The sequence below is a fragment of the Perognathus longimembris genome, chromosome 3 (genome assembly GCF_023159225.1).
Source record: "Perognathus longimembris pacificus isolate PPM17 chromosome 3, ASM2315922v1, whole genome shotgun sequence".
In the NCBI taxonomy this organism is placed as follows: Eukaryota; Metazoa; Chordata; class Mammalia; order Rodentia; family Heteromyidae; genus Perognathus; species Perognathus longimembris.
This window is the reverse complement of record NC_063163.1, coordinates 113,018,474-113,037,817: the sequence shown is the minus strand read 5'-3', so window position 1 is coordinate 113,037,817 and position 19,344 is coordinate 113,018,474. Positions and strand designations below refer to the sequence as shown.

The window sequence follows — 19,344 nt, the reverse complement described above, 5'->3', positions numbered from 1 at the left end:
AGTCATATCTAAGGGGTACTGAGTAACCATCAAGGGCTTCTCTAAGGCATAGAAAAGAACTTGAGGTTGAGAAAAGTGAAGAACAGAAAACAACTTTATTGCTTATACATGACCAAGGAAAGAAACATTGGGAGGAGGAAGAAAAAACAAAAAGTATATTTCTTGAGAAAAAAAAAATGCTGTGTACAAGGATGGAAAGGTTAAGACCCAAACAGAGCCAACTTCTTGGAGGTGCCACATTCTGCTGGCCCATTTTCTTGAATCTGTGCTTGGAATAGGTGCTATTAGAGGACCAAACAATGGTAGGGGGAGGGGTGGAGCTTAGAACTGCTTCCCAACAAAGATATAACTTGCTCCAAGGTTAAGAGGTAGTAATTATACTCTTCTTCCCTGACTAGGCCTCCACTTTTCCCAAGGACAAAACTACACCATGAACACTGACAATTGAGTTATCAAGCTAGTATTTCAGTATCTCGAAAAGGCAGCACCTACTCAGTCAAGGGATAGAGCACCTATGGCCAGCAAAATATTTTAGGACCAAGCACTTTATTAAAAATGTTTGATAAAGACAAATTTAGTTAAAATTATAAAATAGCAGTCACTTCATGGAATGTCATCATAGTTGTATTCTATTGCTGGTGTCTCAGACCGTCACATTCCCATGAAGCATTTGCATTACACATGTGAAAAATAAGGCAAGGGAGATTTTTAACTTAACCTGCTCTGGAACTCAAAACAGAATGGCAGAACCAAGACCTAAAGCCATGCTTTTCACTCAGCTGATGAAGTGACAGCCAGGTGAAACCCGATAATGTATCACTTGATCTTTCCTCCCATAGCGAGGAATTCACTTACGTTCTGCCAGCCTTTTTCAGTGATATTTTGGTTTCTTGTGAATTAATACAGGAATCACAGTATAGCAAAGGGAAATAATGTGGTCTCTGCTTGGTGCTTTTAACCCAAAGGCAAGACAGGAAAGAAATGGGTTATGTCCCTGAGAAGCCTGTTTCATTTTGGAACTGATTCAACTTAAGAGTTTCAGGGAAAATCTGAAGTTCATTAATAGAATTAGAAATGAACAAGGAAGACAACAGGGCTAGGGGGTTGTAGCTCAGTGGTAAAGCACTTGCCTAGCATGCGCAAGAACCTGGGCTCAATCCCCAACACAACTGAGGGGAAAAAACCCAGGAAGACAATGCTTAGATGGCTGCCGCTGCCCTGAATCCATTTCAGAGCATCATTAGATAGCATGACCAATTCCTAATTGTTTCCCCATTTGAACTAAAGGACAAATTTCAAATGCAAGGGCATTTAGACTACAGCAATGAAACTAGAAAACCATTTACTATCCAATTAGCATGTGTTAGGGGCGTACTAGTAGCTGTGCCCTGTCCAGCAGGGAAATCTGAGAAAACGGTAGTTCCTTCTAACAGTTATCTGGATGTTACCAGGAAGGGTAAAGGTTTGTTCTTATGCCCATTTCCTCATTAAGTAAACTAGACCACACCTGTGGGGTCAAAATACAGAAGGCTCAAAGCACCAAGACTGAGGACAAGAACAGTGTTCTCATCAAAACATTTTACATAGCGGACTCATTCAATCCCCCCTCTTCATCCCAGCCCTGATGTCCCCAACCTCAACATTTCAACTGGTATACCCAGTGAATTCAGTTTCCTGGGTCCTTTAATTGGCTATATAGGTCACTTTACCCTAAATGTGATTGATTGCAAAAAATAATCTTCAAGAAACCTTCATAACAAAATACCAGATTCCCCACAGACAAGAAAGGGGGATCAAGTTTAAAGTCTGGCAAAACATAGATGGTGCAAGGCACCTCTGACCTCAGACCCCTGTGATGAAGGAGTCACTGGCACAACTCCAAGGAGTAAGAGTTATAAATACCCAGAATCAAATGGGAAGCAAGAATGCCTTTCCCATCTAGTCATCCTCTGAGCTTTCAGCAGACCTTTCATCTGTAGCCACTTTCCAATTTGTGCGTTTGTTTGTCCTCTCATGTATCTCACTGTTAGCTACAAGGACATGGACATCTGTCTCTGTCTTTTTCCTTTTGGTTTTCTCAGTGTCTTTGTCTTCACTTTCCTCAGAACTGCTGGATGCTGAATCATCTGACTGAGAGGTGTCACTTTCTGCCTCTACAAATAAAGCAGGTTTTTTCAGAGACTTTTTTCTGGATTTTTTCTTGCGCTTATGTGGTTGCTTCCTTTTCCTGTTACCAGAAGGCCCAGTTTCTTCTGAGAACTCACTTGAGGAATTGGCTGTTATGTCTGTGGCTTCCTTTTTGCTTTTCTTCTGTTTCTTGTGTGACTTTTTTTTCTGCTTCTTTTTGTGAGATTTCTTTGACTTCTTATGTTTGCGAGATTCATGGGTAGATGATTTGACCTGGGGAGATGTTTTTTTCCCATTGGTAATATCTTGGTGATCACTACCAATAAAAAAGTAAATATAAACATGTAGAAAACAAAAAGTATGTTTCTATTTGAATATTCTGCACTCTAGACAGGACGTCATTAACATCTGAATTTTTATTTATTTGCCAGTCCTGGGCCTTGAACTCAGGGCCTGAGCCCAGTCCCTGGCTTCTTTTTGCTCAAGGCTAGCACTCTGCCACTTGAGCCCCAGTGCCACTTCTGGCCATTTTCTATATATGTGGTGCTGAGGAATTGAACCCAGAGCTTCATGTATACAAGGCAAGCACTCTTGCCACTAGATCAGAACTTTTGACATAGAATTTTGAGACTAACCTACTTTAGTACTCTTGAGTTTTTGTTTTCTTATCTTTAAAATGAAGATAAAGGAAGGGAGCTGTGGCTCAAGTGGTAGGGCACTAACACTGAGCAAAAAAAACTACAGGGATATGCCCAGGCCCTAAGGTTAAGCCCCAAGCCTGGCACAAAAAACAAACAAACAAACAAAAATACCCACCAAAACAACCCCTCAGTGATGAAAAAGTGAATAAAAAACCTACACTACCATAACTGACTATATGACACTAACCAAGCACTCCCTTATCCAGTTTCATTTTCTGCAATACCAATTGCTTGTGGTTGATCACAGTTCAAAAATAATAAGTGGAAAAATATAGAAATAATTTGTAAGTTTTCAATAGCATGTCATTCCAAATAACACAACAAAACTTATCTGCCGCACTTGAGACAGCTACCTTTTTCCCAGATAACCACCCCTTAGTAATTTATTAGCCCTCTGGGTTATCAGATTCACTGCCACAGTACAGCAGTGCATACATACATCAGGCAATAATGTACTTAGTAATTAAAGCCCAAAGCACAAAAGTAATGCTGACCGTTTATTTATTATTTATTTATTTATTTATTTATTTTGCCAGTCCTGAGCCTTGGACTCAGTGTCTGAGCACTGTCCCTGGCTTCTTTTTGCTCAAGGCTAGCACTCTGCCACTTGAGCCACAGCGCCACTTCTGGCCATTTTCTACATATGTGGTGCTGGGGAATCGAACCCAGGGCTTCATGTATACAAGGCAAGCACTCTTGCCACTAGGCCATATTCCCAGCCCTAATACTGACAATTTAGATATAGCAAAGAGAAGACACACCTGAACTGAATAGAGAGGAGTTTATCATGGATCTGTGTCAACAGGAAAACACCAAATATAAAACATTCATAATATCTGAGGGCTCAAATACCCAATGAGAGTTTTGGAACATATCCCCACAGATTGTAGGGGATTACTATATAGAAGCCAAAAGGCTGGCAGACATTCCATCCATCAACAATGGAAAAGCCCAGGAGGGATCACCTCCGAACTAAATCACGTTTAGGGGAGGGGAAATAAAAGGTCTCACTATGTTGTCCGGGTGGCCTCAAACTACTTGGCTCAAGCAATGCTCTTGCCTCAGCCTCCCAAGTACTGTAAGTATACACCAGCATACCAGGTTCTAGATATGTTGTCAGTGGCAAATATATTGCTTGTAAAAGGAACTCACAACTTTAGTACAAAGTATGTACTACTCTTCCTTTTAGTAAGTTAATTTTTCTTACCTGTCTGTTTCAAATTCTTCAGGGTACAACTCTTTGTATCCACTGTGACCCCATCTGTAAGATGACACATTACATTTGTTAAAGCAATGCACATATTTAAAAAATAAAACAAAGTGTACATATGGAACCAAGAAATATATACAGAACTAGTTCATGTGTATATGTGTATGTGATAGGGGAAGTACTGATGATTGAACCCAGGGACTTGAGATTTGGTTAGGTAAGCCACTCTACCTCTTGAACCTCACCTCTATCTTTGTCCACTTGTAAGAGAACTTTCTGTATTCGTTAAGAAATGCTAAAGGATGGAAGTAGAGCTGTGGCTCTAGTGGTAGAACACCAACCTTGAGTGAAAAAGACAAGGGATAATGCATAGACCTTGAGTTCAAGCCCCAGTACCAAAACAAAAAAATATTAAAGCACTCATACACTGTTTTTTAGCTGTAAAGCTCCTTTCTACAAGCCCTGCCTAACAGAATGATGTCCACATCGGGAAAACTTTTTAAGTAGTAAATTTTGAAATATTTACTAAAACGTAATTCACATAGCAAGAAATTTGCTCTTTTAAAAAGTATAGTTCCTCAAGAAATCCCGGAAATGAAGGACATCCAAATTGGAGACAATAACAAAAATAAAGGTAGTTCCTCTGGCCCACAGTAACCACTAACCTGCTTTCTGTCTCTATGCATTTGACTATTCTGGACATCACATAAGCAGAATCATATGATGTAAGGAGTTTGCATCTGGCTACTTTCACCTTGTGTAAGGTTTACAGCCTTAGCCATGTTGTGGCATACTGTCAGTACTTTATGTCTTTTATTGCCAAATAACAGTCTCCTAAATAGATACCTCACATTGTATCACTTTGGGGGCATTATCGATACTGTTGTTAGCAACTCTTCTCAGTTTTGTGGAGGAACAACTAATTTTGCAAGTACATATCCTCAAGTCAAATAACAATGCTAGTCACAGAAATTTAGTCACAAACCTGTCTGGCATATTAGCCTCATAATTATATAGCTTCTTGTTCCAAGATTTGGATTTAAGAAAATCATCTTCCACTGTTCCAGAAATTTCATTCTTTGGCCTCCAGTAGTCTCTCTGACTCTCTTCATCAAAACCATCACTACGCATCCGACTAGAAATGAAAACACAACTTTCAGATTTGAAAACAATTTCTGAAGGTGTTATTTTATGGAACAGGACAATAAAACTACTGAAATTTACTCTTTTTAAATAGAGTAACACATCATGTTAAGACCCTCCATGTGCCTCCTTACTGTAATTGGGATCTGGACTGTTCCCCAGAGGCCCGTGTGTTAGAGGCTTGGTCCCCAGGGTGGAGACATGGAGAAGCATGGAGAAGTGAGGGTAATCTTAGGAGGTGGGGCCTAGCAGAAGCCAGTGGCTTAGGCCTGTTATCCCAGCTATTCAGGAGGCTGCGATTTGAGGACTGGGGTTTAAAACCAGCTAGAACAGACATATCCATGAGACTTATCTTCAGTTAACCACCAAAAAACTGGAGGAGGTGTGGCTCAAGTGGTAGAACACCAGCTTTGAATAAAAAAGCCAAGCAAGGGGGCTGGGGATATAGCCTAGTGGCAAGAGTGCCTGCCTCGGATACACGAGGCCCTAGGTTCGATTCCCCAGCACCACATATACAGAAAATGGCCAGAAGCGGCGCTGTGGCTCAAGTGGCAGAGTGCTAGCCTTGAGCAAAAAGAAGCCAGGGACAGTGCTCAGGCCCTGAGTTCAAGGCCCAGGACTGGCCCAAAAAAAAAAAAAAGCCAAGCAAGAGTACAGGCCTGGAGTTCATGCCCCATTACTAACAAAGTCTAAAGTAACAAGTGATTACAAAGCCAAGTAGTGACTTATCAGATAAGTAACTAGAAGAAAATCTGAAGTTACAAGCTGTCAGGCAGTTAGAATTCAAAGAACCTTGAATATCTACAATTCCAGGATAGATGTGGCAAATTTCCCATTACAAATAAATAGTTTCTTTAAATGAATCATCACTATATCCTTATGCTTGGGTCTAGATTTATGGAACAGGGAAAGCTTAATGACACCCAGAACTGAATTCATGTATCCTTAATATATCCAAAAGCTGTTAAACAAAAGCTAATGCCTCTGAAATAGATGAGAATGATTTTGGTACTGTAGAGATTTGAGCTTCACCTTGAACTGCTGGGTAACATCTTCCTTCTGGTCCCCTGGTAAGCATCCTCCATCTGTTTCTCTAGTTCTCTGATTTTCCACATATCTGATTCCTCCTGAATCTATTTTTTTGTAAAAGAAAGAAACAAAATGTCACTTAAAAGAACATTTTATATTACAGAAAAATAACTGAAAATACACTGCAGTAGTTGTGGATTGCACATGGGTTTATGATCAGAGACCTGAAGTTATTCTGAGTTCTCAAGACTATGGGTAAACAATAAATCTCAAATTCTGCAACAGGAGTTTGTAACCCTGAACAGAAACATTTATCACATGTCCAATTTTAAAATCACAGTGCAATTAACAAATAATAATCCCACATTTCTAAGATGTATGATTTTAACTGCATCACCTCAACAGAACCTTAAACAAGTTTATAAGGAAATCAAAGCAGGAATTACTAGTACATTTTACTAAGAAGGAAAAATTCAAGAGATTTTTACCAAAGTAAAAAACAAACACCCCACAAAACTAGTGCTATGAGCACTGCTTCATGGCTTTAATCCTAGCCAGTTAGGAGAAAGAGATCATGATGACTGCATTTAAAAGCCAGCACAGGCAAAAAAAAAAAAAGTTCCAAAGACCTCATTTCCATCAATATAAAGCTGGGCATGGTGTCAGGTATCTGTCATCCTAGCTCCCCAAAAAGCAGACCTCAATTAGAAAGATAACTAAAGCATGTTAAGCAGATGCAAGGTCCTGAGTTCAATCTCCAGTACCATGAAAGAAAGAAAGGTAGACAAGGGGAGAGAAGGGAGGGAGAGAAAGGGAGGGAAGAAAGCAGGGAGGTAAATAAAGTAAAAGTAAACCAGGGCCAAGCACTAGTGGCTCATGCCTGTAAACCTAGCTACTCAGGAGGCTGAGATCTAAGGATTGCAGGAAAGTCTGCCAGACTCTTTGTCTCCAACAAACTACTCAGAAAAGTGGCACTATGGCTCAAATGGTAGTAGAATGCTGGCTTTGTGCAAAAGCAGGTCAGAGACCGTACCCAAGCTCTAAGTTCAAGCCCCAGGACCAGCAAAAAGAAAACGTGAATCAGGATTGGCTCAGGTGGTAGAGCATCTGACTAGCATGCAGTAGGCTCTGAGTTCAAATTCTAGTACTGCCAAAGAACCAATAAACAAACAACAAAAGCCTAGTAAAGACAGATCTTTAAATCCTCTAGGCTAATAAGTTTCTTTACACATTAATATTGTTAAAAACAAAATAAACCATACTGTTGGCTACAGAAGTTCCTACACAACAAACTAGAATAACACAAAGAACAAGAACATCTTTTTTGTATCTAAGTTCTCCCACACCATTGTGATAATCTATGCTAGATTCATGTTTTTTTGTTTTTTTGTTTGTTTGTTTTTTGCCAGTCCTGGGCCTTGGACTCAGGGCCTGAGTACTGTCCCTGGCTTCCTTTTGCTCAAGGCTAGCACTCTGCCACTTGAGCCACAGCGTAGATTCATGTTTTAGTTAACCTCTACTCTCCAAGTATCACAATAACCAAACTTGCCACTGAGACTGAAGCTTCTGCCACTATCTCCTACAAGCCCCTCTTTCTGGATGTATAAGATTTCTTGTCATACCTCTAGAGATTTATGCTTTTATTTCTTATTGGTAGTGATAGGATTAGAACCCAGAACCTTTTATATGCTAAGCAAGTATACGACCACGGACCTACCTTACCAGCTCAGGCTCTTTCTTGTTGCCATGTATTAGTACAAGATATTCTCTCCGTTCAAAATAATCTTTCATATCTGATAAACTTACACTATTAGACAAGAACCAGTTCAAACATCAACAGCTCAAATGCCACTCACTCTGTGAAATCTTTTCTAATTTCCAAGAGCAGATTTCATTATTCTTTCCTCAGAGCTCTAAAGCACTCTGCAATTGTCTATACTACACAGTAATAAACAAGGTATACTTACCTACTTATTCCTATCTCCCTAGCTGTACCACAATAATGCTGGATACACTATATCCTCAAGTGTTTAAGAATGAGTGGGTGGTACTCCTCCCACAGAAACCCCTCCCCCACACACACCTTATTGTGAGCATCTGTGTGTCGGATGACATTCCTCAGGAGGACTTTCCCCAGTGGAACCCGGGACATTCTTCAACCTGAAATAAATTAAAAAAGAACATTTCATCATGTCCTTATTTCAATTTTCCATTAAATAGTATAAAGAAGTGTAAGGTAAAGAAAAACCAACTAGGAGACAAAAATCTTAAGGAACAGTTTTTCTTTCACCGCTTTAAGGCCTAACCATAGTTAATGTAGGGATGAAAGGGATAATGGCACATTAAAGTTCCTTAAAATTGCCCCAAACTAAGTGTTTTCATGAGCAGCACTTTACTTAAACTCTGTTTTAATGAGGCAAGTATCTGTCCTTCAGTATGCACAGGAGATTGGTGCTGGGACACACACCCAAACACATGTTAAAAGTCCACGGGGGCTCAACTTTGCATTTATAATGGTAAAAAATCCTCATATATAACCAAAGAACAACCTCCCATACCCTTTAAATCAAGTCTGCATTATTTACAATACATAACACAATGCAAAAATAAGTAGGTACAGGCATGCCTGAAGGCCTGGGTTCGATTCCTCAGCACCACATAGAAAAAAGACAGAAGTGGCGCTGTGGCTCAAGAGGTAGAGTGCGAGCCTTGAGCGAAAAGAAGCCAGGGTCAGCACTTGAGCCCTGAGTTCCAAGCCCTCAGGACTGGCCAAAAACAAAATAAAACAAGTAGGTACTAGACTTTATTATTTTTTTTAATAATGACAAGTCTGTACATGGCCACTATAATGCAATTTTTTCCCCCAAATATTTTCGGTTGGCTGGGGGTTGAGCTTCTGGATACCAGAAGTTCCTTCGCTTAAAGCCATGACCCCCACATAATCTCAGATAAACCGTGCAGGTCCACAGCCAGAGGAGAAATCAAATCTCCAACCCCCAAATCAGTGTGCAACAGCAAATACCTAGAGTCGAGTGTCTGAAACCCCACGTCACTAGTTACAAAAACTGACGCCTGAAAACATCCAATGCAAAATGACCTAGATTTCTCAAGCCGGGGCAGTTCTTTTTTCTTTATTTCGTACACAAGTTTAAAAAAAGAAAAAACACTAGATGACAAACATATTCACACGTGAAGCTTGGCAGGGGCTTTGTGCGAGCACCCCAACACTCACTCACCCCTCGATCCTGAGGAAATCAGGCATCTTGTTAGTGTGAGACGAAGAACCACTCCATTACAAGATCTCCTCCGACCCAGGAAGCCAAGGAGTCAGGGCTCAAAGGCAGCTCTGCAGCTTCACCCGAGTCCTTCGTGAGAACGCAGCCTTCCCACCGGTTATTCTGCCCTCCTCACCCGAGGCCCAGCCCAGCCCGAAGGGCAGCGCTCTCGCCCGGACCGAGGCCCGAGGGGGCCGGGCCGGGCCGCCGCGCGCACGCCCCGCGCGCATCCCCCGCGCGCGCCCGGCCCGGGGCGGCCCTGGCGGTTAGGTTTCGCTCCCCCACACGGGGACGGGGACGCTTGGGGCGGGTAAGGCCTTCCGTTAGGCCCCGGGAAATAGCTAGGGCGTCCGGAGGGGTGGGAATGGGGTAGACAAAATACAGCCCCCCCCATCTTTGTCACCGGGCCCCCTGCCCCGCGGCGGCCTCAGAGCTCCCGGTCCCCGTCCCTCCAAACACCCTCCCCACACAAACACACACAAACACACCCATACCGTGCGCCGCAGCCTCGCGTGGCGGGGGTGGGGAGGGGGTGGGGAGGAAGCGGGCGGCCCGGCAGGAAAAAAAAAAGGGGGCGAGACTTCCGCTCCAGACCGGAAGTTGTGCTCCCGAGAAAGCCTTCCTCCCCACGCGAGGCCCGGAGACGCCCCGTGGGAGTGTTCGCCGGACACTCCAGAGGCCGATGGGTTCAGAAAGGAAGCAGGCGCTTGTTTGGAAGAGAAATGGGTCCGTGGCGGGGAGGGGGGAGAAGGCGCTGGAGAGCAAACCTGCTGTCGGGCGGAGGAGAGCCCGGAACTGGATGTGAGGAGACTTTTCTGTCCGCGGCTCTCCGGACCCGTTTCGATGTGGAGCCCGCCCTGGTTACCAGGGTAACAGGAGTCGCGGGGAGACCCGAGAGGAGAGGTGGGTTCTGCTTTTGCAGTGAGTGGCATTCGCTCTAGTCGTGATACGATATTCGGAGGCTGTGACACCTCTTTTTTCCTCGTTCTGGGCACGGTGTGGGACACCTCTCCTTTAGAGGAATGGGGGACTAGAAGAGTGATCTCTACGTTATTACTCACAAGTGATGTTTACCTACTTAATACTCATAATAATCCCACGAGATAGCTATTTTTTTTATCTTCATTTTCATCTGGATACGAAGCACATATATGCATTACTCGCCCAGGGTCGCACTGGTAGCTGGAGATGGAGCAAAGATTAGAATCTAGGCATTCTGTCTCCTATGTCTTTAAACTACTAACCAATACCAATGGTTAAGGAAATCCTCTATGGCTCTCACCCACATACACAGGTCTGGCTGTTTCAAGACTCGGGAAACACCAGCCGCTAGCCAATGTCCAGATATTTGAAAAAGATCATCATCAGGAATCAATGACTTAAAATCACTGCTCTGCTCCTTCAGGGTTTGTGAAGGTCCTGACAGAGTGAAGAGGGGACAATTTGGTAATTTGGGATGGGCTGAAAGTCATAGAATTAATAAAATAAAGATAAAGCAATTCTGAGCACCAATCCTTTAGACTCAATTCCTCACCCACTCCTCCTCCCCTAAAAGAAACAAGCCAATTAACTTTTTTTCCACAGGCGGCAGCAGCCTGTTTCATCATTAATCATGGAGACATCCTCAAAAGGTCTACTGACCCAACTCACTCAATTCTGGAACCTCCTAGATGACTTAGCTGAAAATGACCCTGAGCGTTATAAGAGCTTCATTCAACAGGAGCTGAAAGAGGGAAAAGAGCTCTCTGCCGGCCCAGAACCACAGTTTTGTCTACAGACCAGGATTCTCGTATGTAGAATTGCTTTAAGGGGTAGGGAGGGCTTGAATGGGATCCTAGGATAAGTGGAGAATATCTTACCCTCAACTATTTCTACTTTAACACAAGAAAACTTGACAGAAACTGCCTTTGTTAAAAAATAATGAAACCTAGTGTTTTGTGATGTGTTGAAAGAGTAAGAATAGGAAAATCTTAATTGATATACTTAGAAAGATCTCAAGATGAGTCGCTTCTTACTGGTAGAAGAAAAGGAAAAGTGCTGTAATGATTTGATAAAGAATCGTGGAGCTGGAGATTTTTCAAATAAAGCGGTTGGAGAGATCATGTAAAAGTGAAATAGTCTGTTGTATCTGGTCGAACGACGTTACAGCTGTTTCTCCTACCTTTTCCAGAGGAAAGGAGCAGAAGTCAGATTCATGATGAGAAGCCAACAACTTTGGGGGATCTCAATAAAAGTAATTTATCAAGCAGAGTTTTAATATATGGAATGATCTACCACCTCTAATTCCCCTCTTCTGGGTTGAACAATATAGCTCAGCAGTAGAGCACCTGCCTAGCATATATAAGGCCCTAGTTTCAATCCCCAGCACCACAAACAAGTCAAAATAAGACAAAAACTCTCCCTTTTCCCACCCCGTAGAGGGTTGCTTTTCATCTGATTATATATTTATCTTAATGAATGCCAGGAAAATGGAAAGAAAAGCACACAGAAAGTTGCTTTTAAGGTATTAAAACTTTTCTAAAAACCTAGATTTTGAGGTATCAAAATGATTCACTTTCCAGAAACCTACCAAAAAACTACTTTACATTAACCTGTGTCAGTGGAAAAGGGTCCCTGCTCCCCAGTCAGCTGCGCACCCAGTACCCATCCGTGTCGGCCGACCGGAAGATATCTCTGAGACATCAGGTACATGTCTTAAAAAAAAAAACACAAAAAAACAAATTATTTAGAATAAACATGGACCAGGTTTTCGTTAGGTTTGCATTTCAAGTAAAATGTTTTCTTTTGTAGTAACAGTTAATGACAAATTGGTCTACCTTCATGCAAAATGTAATACTGTTGTTTTTCTAATAATATGAGCTACTTTGAACCTGTGTAAAAATACTGGGTAGTGCCTTCATTGGAAGTATGTGTGTGTAGTGCCATTGCCATTGCCATTGCCTCTGAACTGTAACTCCACTAAGGAATACGGTTTAATGGATGACCTGACAATGTCATTAACAGGTGGTCTCATTTCACACCCTCTGAGTTATATGCAGATGCTTACACGGTCATCAGTGTTGCCTACAACCCTGAGGTTCTCCACGGAGCAGAAGAGGACCAGGTGCGAAAAGATCAGTTAATAAGGATGGCCATGGAATGCATCGAGCAGAGATTCCAGATCTCCCTCTCCCACTCTTACCATGCTACCAAATTTAAAATGAAAGGAAGCATTCAAAGAATGAAACAAAATCTGATGAGCATCCAAACTGACTTCAGAGACTTAAAAGAAAAAATGAGGAAGGGTAAGTTGTTGGCTATGAGTTCAAAATCAAACTAGTTTCAATTTTTTTTCCGTGTAACATATATATACATATATATATATATATATATTAAATGAGAACTCTCTAAAAGGTAAGAAACTTTTAAAAAATAAAGTTTAGGGCTGGGGATATGGCCTAGTGGCTAGAGTGCTTGCTTCGTATACATGAGGCCCTAGGTTCGATTCCCCAGCACCACATATACAGAAAACGGCCAGAAGCGGCACTGTGGCTCAAGTGGCAGAGTGCTAGCCTTGAGCGGGAAGAAGCCAGGGACAGTGCTCAGGCCCTGAGTCCAAGGCCCAGGACTGGCCAAAAAAAAAAAAAAAAAGTTTAGATTTTGGAAGTAGTGAAAATATCCATAAATATTTTTAACTGATTTTTTGGTGGTGTGAGTGCTTAAACTCAGGGCCTCTCATGTGCTCAACCTTTTCATTCCCGGTTTGGACACTCGCACTGAAGCCATGCCTCCAATCCTCTCCTAAAGACTTTTTTTTTTTTTTTACAGAGTGGGGGGCCAGTCCTGGGCCTTGGACTCAGGGCCTGAGCACTGTCCCTGGCTTCTTCCCACTCAAGGCTAGCACTCTGCCACCTGAGCCACAGCGCCCCTTCTGGCCGTTTTCCATATATGTGGTGCTGGGGAATTGAACCAAGAGCTTCATGTGTAGGAGGCAAGCACTCTTGCCACTAGGCCATATTCCCAGCCCTCCTAAAGACTTTTTAATCCTACAGATTTTTCAGTCAATTTTGTTGTTGATGGTGGTGGTGGTAGTGGTGGATTTTTTTTATTTTATTGATGTGCTGGGGAATGAATCCAATCTAGGACCTCAAGTGCTAGACAAGAGTTCTACTACTGTATTACATCTCTAGGTTGGTTTAGGATTCTTTTGATTAATATTTCCAAATTTATTTAGCCATAGCCATACATATTTTTCCAAAATAATTTAAACCAAGTCATATTATATATGTGTGTATACATACATATATATGAATGTATCTCTACATATGTATATATATATATATATATACACATACACATACATGCTATAAATTATATGGGAAGATGGGCAAAGTTACTTGTAAATACTTTGTTGTTTTGTATGAAACACTGTGCATCCTTCTGAGAGCATTTTGTGCTTTTTCTCTCCTGTTTCTCTTTCCATAAAGAAAATACTCTTGAAGCAATAAGAACCAGTTCTGTGAACAGTCCAGATCACTTTCCTCAACTGCTGCTGCCAAAAGATCAAGTTTCAGGCAAGCCTCTCATCGAGGAGCTTTCTAGTACTGAAATCCAGGTGGACATGAAGATTCCAGCCCATGAATTAAAAATTGTAAAGGATCAGAATGAGAAACCTCTGAAAATTGAATTGAAAGTTGAATTGCCTGGTGTTAATTCAGCCTCTCTCTGTGACCTTCATGTTTCCAAGGTCAGTGGAATAGACCATACTGTAGTCCTGGGGCGCACCCGTGGAGGGTTGTTTCTAGGAACCCCTGAAGATACCAAAACCCATGGGTGCGCAAGTCTTGTATATAAAGCTGCACAGAATCTGGAAATAACCTGTGCCCATCTCCCCATACACTTTATAGTTGTTTGGGATTTTTTTGCCAGTCCTGGTGCTTGAACTCAGGGCCTGAGCACTGTCCCTGAGATTCTTTTGCTCAAGGCTAGCACTCTACCACTTGAGCCACAGTGCCACTTCCCCATACACTTTATAGTAAATCCAGTGCACAAGGTTTTTGAGTTAGCTTTCATTTTAACAACTATGGAAGATAATTTATAAATAAAAGGGGGACTTCAGTGGTTCCAGCCCAAAGCCAGTTGGCCCCATTGCTTTTAGGCCAATCTGAGGCAACACATCATGGCAAGAGTACATGGCAAAGCAAAGTCATTTCTCACCATGGCGAGGGAGAGAGGGTCCCACAATCCTCTTCAGGAGCACACTTCCCAATGACCTGAAGACCTCCCAGTAAGCCCTGCCTCCTGAAAGTTTCCATCACTCCCAGTAATTGTGCCTCCCTGGAGAGCACGCCCTTATCACATGGACCTTTGTGTGATACTTAAGATCCCAACTAGAGTGAGTTGTATCAGACAGTTTAAACGTTTCAAGTTCACACCAGTAGAGATGCAACCATTGGAGACCTAACCACATTTCTAGTTCCAAGTAAATTAAATCTTCTCACATGTGTGCAACCTCCAGGTACAGAGGGATAATGATATAGAAAATTTCTATCTGTCAGCGCACACTACTATCCCGTGGTAGTAATAAACTCCAACATTTTAGGGCTTACAATTGTTTGCCCATGCTTCGTGAGTCTTATAGCTCCCTAGACTGAGGTGAAGGAACAGTTCCGAACATCTGAGAAAGGGCATTTTCAAGGCAGGATGCAAGCAATATGACAAGCCCATGCAATGGATCTAAAACTTCAGCTGAGACATAGCATATGCTGGCGCTCTACCCTTAAGCCACAGCTCTACTTCCAGCTTTTTCTGTGATTTCAGATAAGAGTCTCACAAGCTTTCCTGCCCAAGCTGGCTTCAAATCACAATCCTCAGATCTCAGCCTCCTGAGTAGCTAGGATTACAGGCTTGAGCCATCAGCACCCAGTTTAAGGGATTTTTTTTTATTTGGTTTGGGTTTGTTTTTTGCCAGTCCTGGGCCCTGAACTCGGCCTGAGCACTGTCCCTGGCTTCTTTTTACTCAAGGCTAGCACTCTGCCACTTGAGCCACAGCGCCACTTCTGGCTTTTTCTGTTTATGTGGTGCTGAGGAATCGAACCCAGGGCTTCATGCATGCTAGGCAAGCACTCTACCGCTATCCCAGCCCCTTGGTTTGGGTTTTTTAACTGTAATTTTTGTCTTTTTTTCGGGGGGGGGCACTGAGGATCGAACTCAGGATGTTGCACTTGCTAGGCAAGTGCTTTGCCACTGCGCTACATCTCAGCCCACTGTGTCCTCTTAAAACCACAGATCAATGGCATGCCAAAACAAGCACCCCAATCCACCCTATCCATCACACATTGTGGAATAGGGATAAGATAATCATACTTAACAGCCTCACTTCAGAAATAAAAAATGTATCCAACAGAAACACAAATGGTAGCAACGTCCTATGTCCCACTCCTTCACCTACGGTAACAAATTACCTAAGTACATTATTTGCCTTCCAAACCATTGTTAGTTTATTTCACCAAGGGCTTGATCAAACATCCCTTACCTAACCTCTTAAGTTTCCTTGCCCTTTGCTAGTTAACCCCAAGGATTGTACCAAATCATTTAGGATGGTAACACTACTCCAGGAACTATATCATTTAACATTTGATGTATTGTGCAGCAATAAAATCTCAAAGCTGCTGGATGCCAGTGCTCAGGTCTGTAATACTAGCTGCGTGGGAGGCTGAAATTAGAAGATCACTATTCAAAGCTAGCCTGGTCAGGAAAGTCCATGAGACTCTTATCTCTAATTAACCATGATAGCCTTGAGCACAAAAGCTCAGGAACAGCATCCATGCCCTGAGTTCGAGCCCCAGTTACCTGTGCAAGAAAAAAGTCCTTAGAACAGGAATTTCCATCAGTAATTTTATTGCTCATTGCAAGGTACTGCATGTCACAGGACAGTAGGACCCGCCTACATAAGTGAATAATTGAATTCAGTAATCACTGTGGGAAAAAGGCAGAAATTTAATAGCACAAACTTTAAATCAATTTTCATGTTCTGAGATTATCTTGTTATTCTTAGGATGATTTACTGATCGTGGTCTCTGAGAAGTACCAATTGCACCTGAATCTTCCAAAGTCTGTTGATACTGAAATGACCACAGCAAAATTCATCAAAGACAAATCTACACTAATCATCACAATGCCATTGGTATAAAACAGCTTGACATTTTGGGTTTTCAATTTTTATCTTAAGCGATTCCTTTTCTTCAACCACAACTCCAACCCAAATTCCCTATTTTCCAGAAATTCCCTTTGATAGAATGAGATTTTTCACTTCAGCTTTTTACTACTTTTTATCTACTTTTTATTTCTTTTTCTTCTCAGTTGTTTTTTGTTTTGTTTTGTTTTGTTTTTTGCCAGTCCTGGGGCTTGGATTCAAGGCCTGAGCACTGTCCCTGGCTTCTTTTTTGCTCAAGGCTAGCACTCTGCCTTTTGAGCCACAGCGCCACTTCTGGCCTTTTGTATATATGTGGTGCTGAGGAATCAAACCCAGGGCTTCATGTATAAGAGGCAAGCACTCTTGCCACTAGGCCATATCCCCAGCCCTCTCAGTTCTTATATTAGCCAGAAACTTTGTAAGTGTAGGATTTCAAAAATTGAGATATTTATCTCAAATATACTCCAATCAATCCTAAGACATAAAATATCATTTGAAAAATTTTTAACTTTTTTTAAGGAACACATGCAAACTCTTGGTGTGTTACTTAAAAAAAAAATTAGATCTCTAGATTTTTTGCATCAGGAAAAAAAACACAAACACAAAAACAAACAAACAAAAAACACACAGAAACCCCAGACCTGCCGAAAGTCTATCACCAGGATGGGCTATAGCAGTAAATTTCCTCCAGCACTGAACACATAGGACCAATCTGCTTCTAGGGAACTACATTTCATTAAGACAACTCTACCACGAGTCTGAGCTACATGGCCACTACTTTTAATTAATATCAGGTAGGACTTTCTGTGGATTGGATACAGTACAGCAATTGATGTTTTGGCACATCATAAGCAAATCTGAACTAATTTGGGACAAGTACTTTTCTCCTAGAGGAATCAGCAGTACGCTGTTCAGCTTCCATCTCCTGTAAGGTGACAGACAAATGTACCAACTATTCAACTTACATTCCAAGCTAGCACCATACACATCAACTTACAACATCACTTTGCCTTTTCTAGATTTAAAAGGTAACTTTCTTGTAATTATTAGCATCAACATCAATAAAATTTATAAACAAAGCCTTTAGGAAGTAATGTTCATGTATAATAATTTATGATATACAAGAGCAAATAAAATCGTCTTAAACCTGACCTACATTTGAAATCTTATAGCAATAATTTATTTTCCAAAAAATGTCTGGGGCTGGGAATATGGCTTAGTGGTAGAGTGCTTGCCTTGCATGCATGAAGCCTGGGGTTTGATTCCTCAGTTCCACATAAACAGAAAAGGCCAGAACTGGTGCTGTGGCTCAAGTGGTAGAGTGCTAGCCTTGAGCAAAAGAAGCCAGGGACAGTGCTCAGGCCCTGAGTTGCCCAGGGCTGGCCAAAAAAAAAAAAAAAAAAAAAAAAAAAAGGCTGAAACTGTAAAACTTAGACTTATGCTTCACACTCCTCAGAAACACAGGAATGCCTTCACCAACACAGCCAAATTCTATTTCCCTACATAGCCACATAAAGCTGAATTTCTACTTTTGCCTTCAGTATGTAGATATTTCCATCATGTGTTTATGTACTTTCTAGGCTCCATTTACTAAATGGCCAACGAAAAGCAGACTGTCCTCCAGAGAAGTATGGTTTACTTCCAAATATCTACACATTTGTTTGTTGGTCATAGGGCTTGAACTCCGGGCCTGGACACTGTCCCTGAGTTTTTTCACTCAAGGTTAGTGCTTTACCACATTGAACCATAACACCACTTCTAGATATCTGAGGGTTAATTGGAGATAAGTGTCATGGAGTTTCCTGCCCAGGCTTGCTTTGAACTGCTATCCTCAGATCTCAAGCCCCTGAGTACCTAGGATTACAGGTGTGAACCACTGGCACTTGTACTTATTTTAAATGATTTTTTAATTTTTTTTGGCCAGTACTGGGCCTTGGACTCAGGGCCTGAGCACTGTCCCTGGCTTCTTTTTGCTCAAGGCTAGCACTCTGCCACTTGAGCCACAGTGCCGCTTCTGGCCGTTTTCTGTATATGTGGTGCTGGGGAATCGAACCTAGGGCCTCGTGTATCTGAGGCAGGCACTCTTGCCACTAGGCTATATCCCCAGCCCATTAAATGATTTTTTTTTCATTAAGATTTCTACCGTATCCTGTCTAAAAAAAGCAAAACATTGTCCAGTAAAACTTTAAAAATGAAATATATACTAGTTTAAGTTTCAACTTTTTTGTGGGGGGGCAGGGCAGGGGAGGCTGGACCTTGAACTCAGGGCCTGAGTGTTGTCTTAGCTTCTTTTTTCTCAGGGCTAGAACTCTACGCCTTGAACCATAGCTCCACTTCAGGCTTTTTGGTAGTATACTAGAGATTAGAGTCTCAGGACTTTCTTGCCTTAGATGACTTTTTTTTTTTCTTGCCAGTCCTGGGGCTTGGACTCAGAGCCTGAGCACCGTCCCTGGCTTCTTTTTGCTCAAGGCTAGCACTCTACCACTTGAGCCACAGCACCACTTCTGGCCTTTTTCTATATATAATCGAACCCAGGGCTTCATGTATATGAGGCAAGCACTCTTGCCACTAGGCCATATTCCCAGCCTGCCTTGGATGACTTTTTAACCTCAATTCTCAGATCTCAGCATCCTGAGCTGCTAGAATCACATGTGAACTACCAGCACTTGGCTACATTTAACCAGG

General features: G+C 42.0%; 2 protein-coding genes across 5 annotated transcripts; one reads left to right on the top strand and one right to left on the bottom strand.

Moving 5' to 3' along the window:
• Positions 1–76: 76 nt before the first annotated feature.
• On the bottom strand, positions 77–10,060 carry Nkapd1 (NKAP domain containing 1). 2 transcript variants are annotated; one of them, XM_048343851.1, is made up of 6 exons: positions 9,980–10,060; positions 8,294–8,370; positions 6,214–6,314; positions 5,024–5,173; positions 4,036–4,089; positions 77–2,443 (listed from the first exon to the last, which is right to left on the bottom strand). In XM_048343851.1, exons 2-6 carry the CDS (start codon positions 8,360–8,362, stop codon positions 1,939–1,941), a joined length of 879 nt encoding a protein of 292 aa, XP_048199808.1. In that variant the 5' UTR covers positions 8,363–8,370; positions 9,980–10,060; the 3' UTR covers positions 77–1,938. The 2 variants fall into 2 exon arrangements, with proteins under 2 accessions (XP_048199808.1, XP_048199807.1); XM_048343850.1 differs by lacking the exon at positions 9,980–10,060 and adding an exon at positions 9,447–9,610.
• Pih1d2 (PIH1 domain containing 2) lies at positions 9,683–17,247 on the top strand. 3 transcript variants are annotated; one of them, XM_048343847.1, is made up of 7 exons: positions 9,683–9,795; positions 11,080–11,274; positions 12,047–12,170; positions 12,524–12,769; positions 13,952–14,211; positions 16,522–16,828; positions 17,055–17,247. In XM_048343847.1, exons 2-6 carry the CDS (start codon positions 11,098–11,100, stop codon positions 16,654–16,656), a joined length of 942 nt encoding a protein of 313 aa, XP_048199804.1. In that variant the 5' UTR covers positions 9,683–9,795; positions 11,080–11,097; the 3' UTR covers positions 16,657–16,828; positions 17,055–17,247. The 3 variants fall into 3 exon arrangements, with proteins under 3 accessions (XP_048199804.1, XP_048199803.1, XP_048199806.1); XM_048343846.1 differs by lacking the exon at positions 9,683–9,795 and adding an exon at positions 10,258–10,388; XM_048343849.1 differs by lacking the exon at positions 9,683–9,795 and adding an exon at positions 10,258–10,388 and having other exon boundaries at positions 11,070–11,274.
• The last annotated feature ends 2,097 nt before the right edge of the window (positions 17,248–19,344 follow it).